Source organism: Triticum aestivum, chromosome 6A (genome assembly GCF_018294505.1).
Source record: "Triticum aestivum cultivar Chinese Spring chromosome 6A, IWGSC CS RefSeq v2.1, whole genome shotgun sequence".
In the NCBI taxonomy this organism is placed as follows: domain Eukaryota; kingdom Viridiplantae; phylum Streptophyta; class Magnoliopsida; order Poales; family Poaceae; genus Triticum; species Triticum aestivum.
This window is the reverse complement of record NC_057809.1, coordinates 617,114,899-617,126,264: the sequence shown is the minus strand read 5'-3', so window position 1 is coordinate 617,126,264 and position 11,366 is coordinate 617,114,899. Positions and strand designations below refer to the sequence as shown.

Sequence of the window (11,366 nt, the reverse complement as noted above, 5' to 3'; positions counted from 1 at the left end):
TTGACAATTGAATGACCAACACGAGTAAGTAGTAAGCAGGGTGGTCGTCACCGTCGTCGTCTCGTCTACCACCGGGGCTGGTGCTTGCGCGGTCGATGCAGTGCAACACATGTGGCCGCATGCACAGTGGAGGAGCAGCTCGCGTGCACCATGCAAAGCGTCGTCTACGACTCTACGTCCATAGTCTGCACACGGCTCCGTTCGGACAGCATTGATGGTGCCAGCAGGCGAGCTATAGCTAGGGTGGTGTTGGTGCAGGGCCAGGTCAAGTCGCCTCCTCCTCGCCTGCCATGAATTGAATGCAAAGGTGCCGGAGCACGAGGAGGCAGTAGTAAGCAGTGTCGCCTCTGGCTCCGAGAGAAACCAAAGTGTGCTGGGTTCACACCTCCTCCGTCCTCCGTCCTCACTCAGACCCCATCCTCTGCTCTGTGCGAGCCATTGCCTCTCTTGCTTCCTCCGTTCCCCATTGCTACGCTCCCCTGTGTTCTTGCCCCAACAAAATCCATCCATCTACGACGACAGCAGAGGTAGCTCCTCCACCTGCATCGACAGCGCGCCATGTTTTAGCCACTCTGACTCCCCTCACCAGATCACCTCCTTCGTCTTGCAGGTTCTTGTGCTCCAACCAAGTCCCCCATCCCGTCTCCGGCCGTCACCAGATCTACACCCCCGCCCCGTTCGTGGTGGTGGTCGATGGCGTCGAGCACCGGGCAAGCAGCTCCTATTCCCGCCCCACCCGTTGTCGCAACAGCTGCTCCTCCGCCGGCAGCCACCATGGAGCCCAAGATGGACGCCGGGCTGCTAGCACTGGCCCGCTCTGGCTCTTACGAAGATCTGGAATCACTCCTCAACGGGAAGCCAGCCGCGTACACCCTCGGAAGCTCGGCGAGGCAGCCACCTCCTCTCTACGCGCTCACCGTTGGAGGCGCCACCCTTCTCCACGTGGTGGCCGCCGTCTACGGCGATTCTGAGGACTCCACCAAGAAGGCCAGGCTCGTCTACGACAAGGCACCAAGCCTCCTCTTCGTGCAAAACAACGATGGAGATACGCCCCTGCACTGTGCTGCACGGGCGGGCAACTTCGGAATGGTGTCTCGTCTCGTTGATCTCGCCAATGGTCAGGGTGTTAACAATGCTAAGGGTCTGCTGGAAACACAAAACAAGATCCATGAGACAGCCTTGCACCAGGCCGTCCGCTCTAGGAACAATGATATGGTCAAGTTGTTCATGGAGGAGAACCCACAACTGGCCCGTTTTCCTGAACAAGGTACTTCGCCGTTGTACTTGGCCATCTTACTGAAGAATAAGATCATCGCAAAAACACTCTATGAGATGAGCGGCGGGGTTCTTTCATATTCGGGACCAAATGGACAAAATGCGTTGCATGTTGCTGTTCAGCGGAGCCAAGGTATCGAACGTTTAAATCTCAATTTCAGCTCCATTGCATGTTACTCGGCATACATTTGCCTCACTATACTATTTTATCATTTGTAGTATCCAGTACTGCAGTTAGTGTGTTGTTAGGTTCAAAATTTTATACTATCATCCTTTGTGTTTACTTGAAGGATATTTAGTATTTCTTGGCGAATCAAGGATATTTACTTAGTCTCGAAGATTGGTCATCTTCTTTCCTTTGGGTCCATTACCCTGTTTGATTTTATTAATGAAATTGGGGTGAAATCCCATCTGCCAAAAAAAGGAAATAAATTATATTTTTTTCCTAAAAGGAGGTTAAACCCTCGGTCTTTGCATCATAGATGCACACACCCATATTTATCAAAGTAGCGTAAGAAACATCCCAAATAATCAGCCGATACTAGGATTACATGACACGTACACATATTACTGGAGTGCCATCCAGACCTGGTGAATGTGCCATGTGTTATCATTTCTAGAATAACAACTAACTTATTCTATGTGTTTACATTAGGGAGTATCTTACCACCCTCAAACTTGGTTATGTCAATGAGCTATTACGCACATTCCTCCATGGGACCATTGGTCAACAGTGTGAAACTTGCATTAGGAAAAAAATGTTTTATATATTGGAATCCTAACTGACTCCACACATTTTAGGACAATTGCACCATAATTTCATCTCCCAATATCTACTATACTGGTGTGGAACAGAAAAAATACATTTTAATGGAATGATCACCCACATCAAAAATACTGATAAAAGTCAATAAGCGAGCCATCTAATTAACCCAGAAGCTTTATTGTAAGCAACAGAGAAACTATTTTCTTAGTTTCATCCATACTGAGTTACTTCTAGTACCACAAGAAAACTTGGAGAAGGTGTATGAGGAGATTCTGTTTCATTTCATCCTTGTTTCAATTCTTTGATTAACTATAAGCATGGTTATTAGGCCAAGCATGTCAACTTCACACGAACCTTAACACTCCAGTAACTACTGGTGCACAAGCATCTAGAGCACAAATCACCATAACTTCCTTTACTGATGCATGTACACATTTGGTTTAGCATTATTATCGTAGTTGTTGCTTTTTTTATCTCTCATATTGATTGGTTAACGGAAAATAGCAACTCGCAGATCTTACAAAGATGCTGTTAGAGTGGAACAGCGACCTTTTGTTACAAAGGGATAAAAATGGAAGTACACCTCTTCACTTTGCGATTGTAGATATTCTATGGCAAATGCGTTCACAAGTATTGCCAAGCCTTCCAGATGCAATGTATCAACAGGATCACAATGGATCATTCCCCATACATGTGGCTGCATCAATCGGTGCAACATGGGTCATCGATGATTTTCTTATGAAGTCACCCAATTGTGTTGGTTTGCTTGATGCTAGGGGAAGGACATTTCTTCATGTTGCAGTTGACAGGATGAAAAGAGGGACTGTCGATTATGTTTGTCGAAACATAGCGCTATCATGGATTTTGAATATGCAAGACAAAGATGGGAACACTGCACTGCACCTTGCTGTAAGAAATGGAAGTCTGAGGATGTTTTGTTCTCTGTTCCGGAATAGACAAGTACAAATGAATTTAATTAATGAGAAAGGGAAGACTCCGCTGGATATAGTGCATTACAGTCTTCCATAAGGAATGTATAAGAACGGGGTAATATATATGATCATTTTCATTTTCAATCATGGCCTTTGAGGTACAAAAGAGAAACTGAGATGTGCACGGTTTAATTTTATTTATTCTGATTTTGTAGGAAAATGAAGAACAAATATTCAAGGCACTCAAATGTGTTGGTGCTGAAAGGGGTATTTTTCACCAGGGCTTCTTGAATGAATATGGCATTGACCAAGCAAGACAGGATGAAATATATACAGTGAATCAAGTGAAAGAGGGGACGCAAAGTCGATGTATTGTCTCTGTCCTAATTGCAACCGTGACGTTTGGTGCAATGTTTGCAATGCCTGGAGGTTATAGAGCTGATGATCACCCTAATGCAGGCTCACCAACTCTTGCTGGAACGTTTGCTTTTGATGCATTCATCTTGGCCAACACGCTTGCCTTCGCTCTCTGAGCCACGGCTGTAATTTCTCTCCCGTTTTCTGGAGATCCCACGGTAAGCCTTCAGAGAAGAAAGATGCTATTTGGAAGGTCCATATTTTTCATTTTTTTTTCAGTGACAAGCATGATCTACGCCCTTGCATTTGGTACCTATACGGTGTTAGCTTCAACTGCTCCTGTGTATGGAAATGCAGTACTTGCCAGCCTTACTCTCATATTGATCTATCACCTTTGGGAAGGGGGCATTATGGCAAATGCTGTGTTAGTAGCAATCTGCAAGAGAAAAGGGATATGCTATGGGATAATGGCATTCCCGAGAATAGCATTTTTACATGTGGGCTTTCTTGTTCTATCTCTGTCTTTGGCCCTTCTGTTTGTCCCGACGACTCACACTGGTGGCAAAGCGGAACCGCCAGCACAACCACCGACACCATTTGCTTGAAGAGGGCCAAATAGGCGTATGTAACATACATGGATCATTAACATCGATTGTAGGTGCTGCTGTTCTCACACTGCCAGTTGGAGAATTTGGATCTGCTATCATCAGAAGTGTGTTTGTTGAGGAACTTAAACGGAATAACGAATCTTGTGTGTGTGCTGCTGTGATTAGACCTTTATTTGTTCAAGAGTTACAATGTGCTTGTACCAGTGTAAACAATGCTGGTAACAGTGCTTAAGACCTTTATGGCTTGTCTAAGACAATTAATGCTATTTTCTATATATTATGAATGGTGTCATTTAACAACATACAATATTTCGAAAAACAGATTCCTCTGTACTTTTTGCAAAGAAATGACATGTTTTGATCATGCCGGCTCAGCGCAAACTGTACAATGACGTTGCACTCTGTACCAAGCTACCTGTAAGGCAAGGAAGAGACCTGAAAGTTGAACCGATCCACAAGTTTGCAGGAATCTGGCGTTTTATTTCATCATAATACAAGGCCAAAGCGTCGGATAAATTCATATAGATTACTAGTGAGGACAAATTTTACAAGTCCAACCCATCTCAAACAAACTATTAGTGTTACACTGTTAAAATTTTCCAGCTAGAATCCTCTTGCACGATGTATGATCTATCAAGTTGACTGAAGATCATGTATTACACTGGAAGAAACACCATCGGCATATGGTCTCAGCATGTTGTACAGCGGATTGGGGCCAGAGCAGCAAAATGGCAACTTTCTTTTGCAACCTCTTCGTAGGTGGTCCATCAGCTCGCTGTCTCTGCTTGATTGCTGTCTTTGACACTTCTCTTCCGATTTCTAACCCTCTTTCGCTTCGCGTCGCCATCAGGCTTCGGGCCCTGAAGTAAACATGTTCTCATCAGTGCCTGTTGTGATCAGATAGGTGTGTATCATCCACATCCCAATAGAACTGAAATCAGGTGCTACAGCAGAGGCAAATATATACGTATGCAGTGGGCCTCATCATGTACAAGCCATCCACACCCCAATTACAAATCAAAAGAGTGCAATGGGCCTCATCATGTACGAGCCATCCACACCCCAATTACAAATCAAAAGAGGAGCTACATCAATGAGGAGTCTGCTATGGGCTTAACTGTCTAGAGGCTATCAAAGATTTAATTTTCACATTATTTCCCATCCGTCTTACTCTTAGTTAGTATATCAGGCAACTCCAGGCTTGCTTTTGCAGCATTAATTGTAACCGATACTTATGTGGGCTTTGGTTTCTTTTTCTTGCAGGAGAGTGGGTTTGGACCCTGCAGAAGGACACACATTAACATTTCGTAAAAGAAGACAGAGATGCAGTTATGATCTCATAATGTTAATTACACCCACTAGATCCTAACAATGAAATATCCTGGAAAACAATAAACGAAAATATAACCTTCGCTCTGTTCCTTCTAAACTTGCTTTTCTCTGCAACTACTCCGGGTGTGTTTCCATCTGCTGAGGTCTTTCCTTCTGATGACGCTTTCGGTAGCTTCTTAAATTCTGATTTTTCCATATGAATACGCTTCTCCTCATCCAACCGAGCAAACTTATGTTGCTGCACCGAGGGTTGCTAAATAAACAGGGAGTTCTTTAGACCGTATATCACTGGAACACAAGGAACCTACAGCAAAGTAAAACATGCATGAACACATTGCTGCACGAAAAGTTGATAAGATAAGATGCAAAATAGATTTGTTTATGTTGTTTCCGTGAGATAGATGATATGATACTTGTTGGTTGTATTAATGTCCCTGAGCAAAAAATTTCAAATATGGAATTCAGGTGGATACATGGAAAAAGTAGAATGCTACAAAAGCATAGTAAATCTTCATACCTCTCATAGCTTTGCCCGAAGACCAGAATCCTGGGTGGCAACAAAGTAGTGCTCTGGATTCTTATCACCGACCAGGGACAGGATACAGTCCACTGCACTGACCACTTTGTCATGCTCGCAGCTGAAGACACAGATAAATTTCCCGAGGACAAACAATCAGCGCCTCCGCAAGTCACGATACTGCAATATCCCCACTGAATGTAGTAGTACTATGAATACACTCAACACATCAAGAGAAGTCTCTCTCAAAAAAGAAAAACACATCAACAGAAGTCTCTCTCAAAAAAGAAAAACACATCAACAGAAGTCCATTGAACAATCCGTGTTTCAAACTCCTCTAAAACCATCCTTCCTGAATGACTGAACGTAGTAGTAGTAGTACTACATACAAACTGAAAGAACAAAACAATTGTGCAGAATTCCGTTACATGTTTTTCAGTTCGTGCATGAAGTTAAATAGTTGGAAATGGAACCAAACTAACCATTACATTATTTGCAGTTGAGAGTATTGGAAGCAAACAAAACAGTGCCAATTTACAGGATAAGCACAAACAGGGAGGTTCTGATTAACGAGCAGTTCAAATTGGTGTGACCCAAATTGGCTCTAATTCTATGAGGTAACTAAGGGCATGTCCAACGCGGACGCTTAGGACGAGCGCCAGGATCTGATTCCCGGCCAATTAGCGGTTAGTTTAGGAAATCCTGGTGTTTAGCTAGGCATCGAAGCAACATGATGCATCGAGCGCTTAGCCTCTTTTCTACCCGCTCGAAGCGCCCGGGTTCATTATTTATTGAACACAATTAGCGCCTGCCGTTGGAAGGCAAGGCGCTTAAGTATTTTTCTAATTTTATGATCTTTATTTTCTTTTCCGTAAGCGACTATACTAGCGGCTGGCATTGTAGATGCCCTAATATGACAAGACAAAGTGATTCATATTCGAAATTGCATCAACGACCAATGCAATTTCATACTAGAATTTCAAGACTGTAAATAAAATAAATAAAAACAGGAGGATAGAAGTTAACATCAGAAGGGGACCTGGCGGTGGCGAGGAGCTGGGCGGCCTCGAAGGCCTGGGAGTAGGACTCTGTTCCCGGGCTGGGCTGTGTACTGCGGTCCGTGATCATCATGCTCAAAATTTAAGAACAAAACAAATAGGCCATTTTCCCCTAAAAAAACAAATAGGCCATTTTCGTGTAACTGCTCTACGGGAATGTACCAGTGCACCCACTCTTGTGGTGTAACTAGTGCCCAGTATGTCTCAAAAAAAAAAACTAGTGCACCGGATCCCCTATTTTAAAATATATTTAGAAAATTTGAAAGAAATCTAACATATTGACACGTCATCAATATATGATGTCATAAAATTTCGTATGAAAACTTGAATTATTTCTTGAGATAAAAAATAACAAATTTAACATCAATGTGACAATGAGCCAAATCTATTGCCCAACGTACATTGTGTATTATTCAGTGTCGAACTTGTCTTTTCTTCAGAATTTTTAGAACGTTTATAAATGTGCTAGCGAGTTCGGTGTGTTAGAAGGGAGAGAGGGAATGGATTGGTGGAATCATTGATTTATTGTTTGAGCCTCGTGGGCATGCATATATATAGGAGTACATGATCGACTTGGAGTGCAAGACAACCTGGAATACTTCCTAGTATATCCTATCAGTCACCATGGTAGCAACGCAGATGGCGAGACTGAAGAAGAATACAAAAGTAAGCCTTTGGACATCCCCCCCCAGTCGTAACGGTCGGTGCATCGCGAAAGTTGTGGCTCTAGTGAAAACTGACACGGTTGCTCAACCAAGGCGGTAGCCCTTTGTGGCGATGTCGAGGTAGTCGAGAGCGTAGGATGCTGTAGTCATGGTCGAGGTAGCCGTATGAGGAATGTCATGGTCGATGTCGAGTCGGGATGGCCGGCGTCGAGGTAGTCGCCGTGGACCAGGAAGAAGAGCGGCGGCGGCTAGATCAAGAGCGCAGCGGCGGTGCTCGAAGTAGGCGAGGAAGAACCCGGCAACATGAAGAAAACCGGCGCGGATGGTAGCGTTCCCGCGCCTAGGAAGACGGTGCGGCACATACCACAAAGGAGTCGACGCGCGTGGACGGCGAAGTGGACCGCGTGCCGCGACGCTATGGCCTGAAGAGGCGACGCAGTGGCCGAGCGCGGGTTAGGATGACGGCGGGGAAGACCTCAGGGTGTCGGCATGGTCACCATTTTTAATGAACTTAATGAACTTTTTTCAAACTTAATGAACTTTTTTCAAAATTTGGTGAACTTTTTCCAAAACCGATGAATTTTTTTTTGAAATTCATGAATTTTTTTTTCAAAATCGGTGAACTTTTATAAAATTCATGACTTTTGTAAAGTTTTATGAACTTTTTTTGAAAATCAGTGAACTTTTTAGAATCCGTGAGCATTTTTATTTTTGAATTCTGTTTTCTGAGTTTAAAAATATATCTAAAGTCAATGGTCAATGATTAACGGGTCTAGCACTACCAGTCAACCACGAAACAATCGAGCTCTTTTTAGCGATCGAAACGGTCGAGCAAGGAAAACGGGGAAACACGCGTCGTGCGCGAGCTCGTCGGCTCGTTTTCGGGCCGGCCCACGTAGACAGCCATGTGATCGCTGGTTTTGTCTGTCTACTGGCGCATAAGGCTCCGGCGAGGAGGTCTCTGTTCTTTGTGCTACCTTTGCGATGGATGAATAGATTAGAGGTTTTTCCCAAGAAAAACTTTGAAGTTGAAAAAAAGAGGTCGCCCAAATATACCAGTGCTAGGTCTTGTTTTCAGGGGAAAAAAGCCAACAATGGAGATGGACGGTAAATTGGATTCATGGTTTGGATTCATGGTTTGCGAGTGAAGATATATTCTAGTTTAAACCACCGAAAAAAAGTAACGCGTTATAGCTCCGCTAATAGCACACTATAGCATATCCAGAACTGTCTCGTTAATAGCACGCTATAACACATTATAACACGCTAATAATGTAATTTAAGGGGCAACCATGGGGGTTGCTACAAATCAGTCGGTTGATTTGGTCCAGAATAAAGCCGCCTGGAGATCCGTTCGATCAAGGCATGAGTGGTCTTTTGATCAAAAGCAAAACGCAGCAGCGAGTCTTCCTCCCCTTGCCTCACGTTCAGCACTCTTGCACAAGAAGCAACGCAACTCCGCCATGACCAACGATCAGCCGTTACAGTACGTCCATGTCCACTTGCGAGCCCCTGTACCACAACATCACAATACGTGCTTGTCTCCCCAGCAGCCACTCCAGTCTCGAGCCGTCGGTGTGAGCAACGCAGGTTCTCGCTTCCGTGGTGATACGAATAGCTCCAGCGAGAACCGCAGCTAGCCGACTTGCAGCACCAAATTTTGCATGCAACACCCGCACTGCTCAGGTTGCAGCAGCCATGTCGTCGGTCATCTCACAACAACGTCGGCGAGCTTGCCACAGACCGGCCATGGCTACAGCACTGGCAAGCTCCGGGATTGCAGCACCAGCAACAACGCTGCCGCGGCCCGACAATGCCCCATTGCAACACCGGTGATGCTCCGTTGAAGGGCCGATGATGCTTCGGCGGACTGACGATGTTCCATTGCAGCGCGGACGATGCTCCGGTGGCCCCGCAATGCTCCATTGCAGCGTCGGTGATGCTCCAGCGGCCCGATAATGCCTCATTGCAACACTCGTGATACTCCGACTGCCCGGAGATGCTTTGTTGCAGCACCGATGATGCTCCGGTGGCCTAGTGATGCTCCATTGCAGTGCTGCGATGCTCTAGTGGCCCGGCGACGCTCCATTGCAGTGTCGTGATGCTTCGCTACAGCACCAACGATGCTCCGATGGCTCAGCGACGCTCCAGTGCAGTGTCGCGATGCTTCGCTGCGGCACCAACGATGCTCCGATGGCCCAGCGATGCTAGCTCCATTGCAATGTCGATTTCCTATGATGCTCTGGCGGCCGGGGGACGCTCCGTTGCAGCAGCCAACTGATGCATGCAGCAGAGGACCGTGACCAGCCCACCGGTGCTCCATTGTTGTAGCATCGCCGGCCATCGACGCGACATAGCAGCATGGCAACCTTGTAGCACCGTCGCTGACTGGCTGGCTCGTAGCAACGCCGTTGAAGTTCAGCCCTCCGCAGCACCATGCAGCTAAGTGCAGCAAGCCAGAAAAACACGATAGTGTGAAAAAAGAAAGAATCACAATAGCCTATGGGACCAGCCACATGCAAAGACGTACAACATGCTTTCTGCGCTCTACCACGCACGACTCAACAAACTGATCTGCTAATCGAACAGCGCAGCGGTCGGTTTACCTGTCGTCAAAAAAAGCAGTAGATACTACTCCCTCCGTCTAATAATATAAAACGATACGTAGTTTAAACTTGTATAGGGCGCTATTTTCTTTCCGTAGTTTAAACTTGTATAAGATCTTCATGATGTCATCATCGCTCTTGTTTTGCCAGTGCATGCACGCATATGTGGCCTAGCTACGATGGACGACATTTAGAGCATCTCCAACAGTCGTGCAACACGCTCCACGCTAAAAAACTGTTTACAGCGTCGGAATCGTGAGTTTTTGCGCGCCACAATGCGCTGGCTCCAGCGGCCACTGTAAAATATAGCGCGCGCGCCGCTCCAGCAGAAGCGCTAAAAATAAAACGCGCGATACACATTCGTATGCAAAAAACGATAGCATAGATAGATTAAAAATAAAAGGATACATAGATAAAAAAGATACATAATAAAAAAACGATACATAGCTACTTCAACATAGATAGTTCATCTACTCCGATTACGACTACTACTCGTCGTCCTCCTCCTCCGACTCCAACTCCGCCTCAGTAATGTCCTCCTTCCACGTCTCGATGAAGGCATCAAGATATCGACCGTCCTTGGAGTCCCAGGACGACGCTGCTCCTAGGTCCATGTTGAATTGAGCGGCCGCCTTCTGCGTACGTCTGTCCTCGCGATAGGCAGGCTCGCTTCGCCCTCCTCTCCTCCCTCCTTTACACAAAGAACTAGCGCTCGTTGATGACGTCCTGCGGTAAGCGTTGGCGCCACTGCTCCATGGCTCCCTCGTCCATCTCGGCGAGGCTGAGACGGCGCTGCCGCCTCCGGTTGTCGCGACAATCCTCGTCGATGATAAGCCGCGGGGGAGGCGCCAGCTCCTGTGCCAGCTCCCGCGTCGGCACCTCGGAGAAGTTCAGGTCCCTACGAGGCCGCTGGAGGCGCCACGCCGTCGCGTCGTACGGGCGGGCGGCCTCGTGGGCGGTGTCAAAGGTGCCCAGGCCGAGGCGCATGTCGCCGTGCTGGATCTCGGCGGAGAAGGCGCCGGAGGGGCGCGCGGACGCCGCGGTAGCCCGAAACTCCCCGGCGGCGTGGCGGCATGGTGGTGCGGTGGTGGTGCGTCGGCGGCGAGGCGAGAAAGCGACAGAGGAAGCAGGAAGACAGCGGTAGAGGGCGCGTGGCGAGGTGGGAGTGTGCGTGGCGGGCGCTGCGTTAATAATGCGCGCCGGACGCCGCGCGCCAAAACTAGCGCGCCCGGCCGCTTCTTCGCGCCTAC

General features: G+C 46.8%; 1 protein-coding gene and 1 pseudogene across 1 annotated transcript; one reads left to right on the top strand and one right to left on the bottom strand.

Annotated features, from left to right (window-relative positions):
• The first annotated feature begins 322 nt into the window (after nt 1-322).
• On the top strand, nt 323-4,190 carry LOC123129142 (ankyrin-1). Its single transcript, XM_044549323.1, has 4 exons — nt 323-527; nt 611-1,408; nt 2,556-3,088; nt 3,189-4,190. The coding sequence occupies exons 2-3, from the start codon at nt 694-696 to the stop codon at nt 3,068-3,070; spliced, it is 1,230 nt and encodes a 409-aa protein (XP_044405258.1). The 5' UTR covers nt 323-527; nt 611-693; the 3' UTR covers nt 3,071-3,088; nt 3,189-4,190.
• A 515-nt stretch (nt 4,191-4,705) lies between these two features.
• LOC123129852 (rRNA-processing protein UTP23 homolog) lies at nt 4,706-10,730 on the bottom strand (annotated as a pseudogene).
• Nucleotides 10,731-11,366: the final 636 nt, after the last annotated feature.

Bases quoted from the DNA above. Each gene is read 5' to 3' on its own strand.
- LOC123129142 (XM_044549323.1), top strand. From the start codon at position 694: ATGGCGTCGAGCACCGGGCAAGCAGCTCCTATTCCCGCCCCACCCGTT. The intron at 1,409-2,555 runs GTATCGAACGTT...AGCAACTCGCAG, and splicing joins TGCTGTTCAGCGGAGCCAAG to ATCTTACAAAGATGCTGTTA.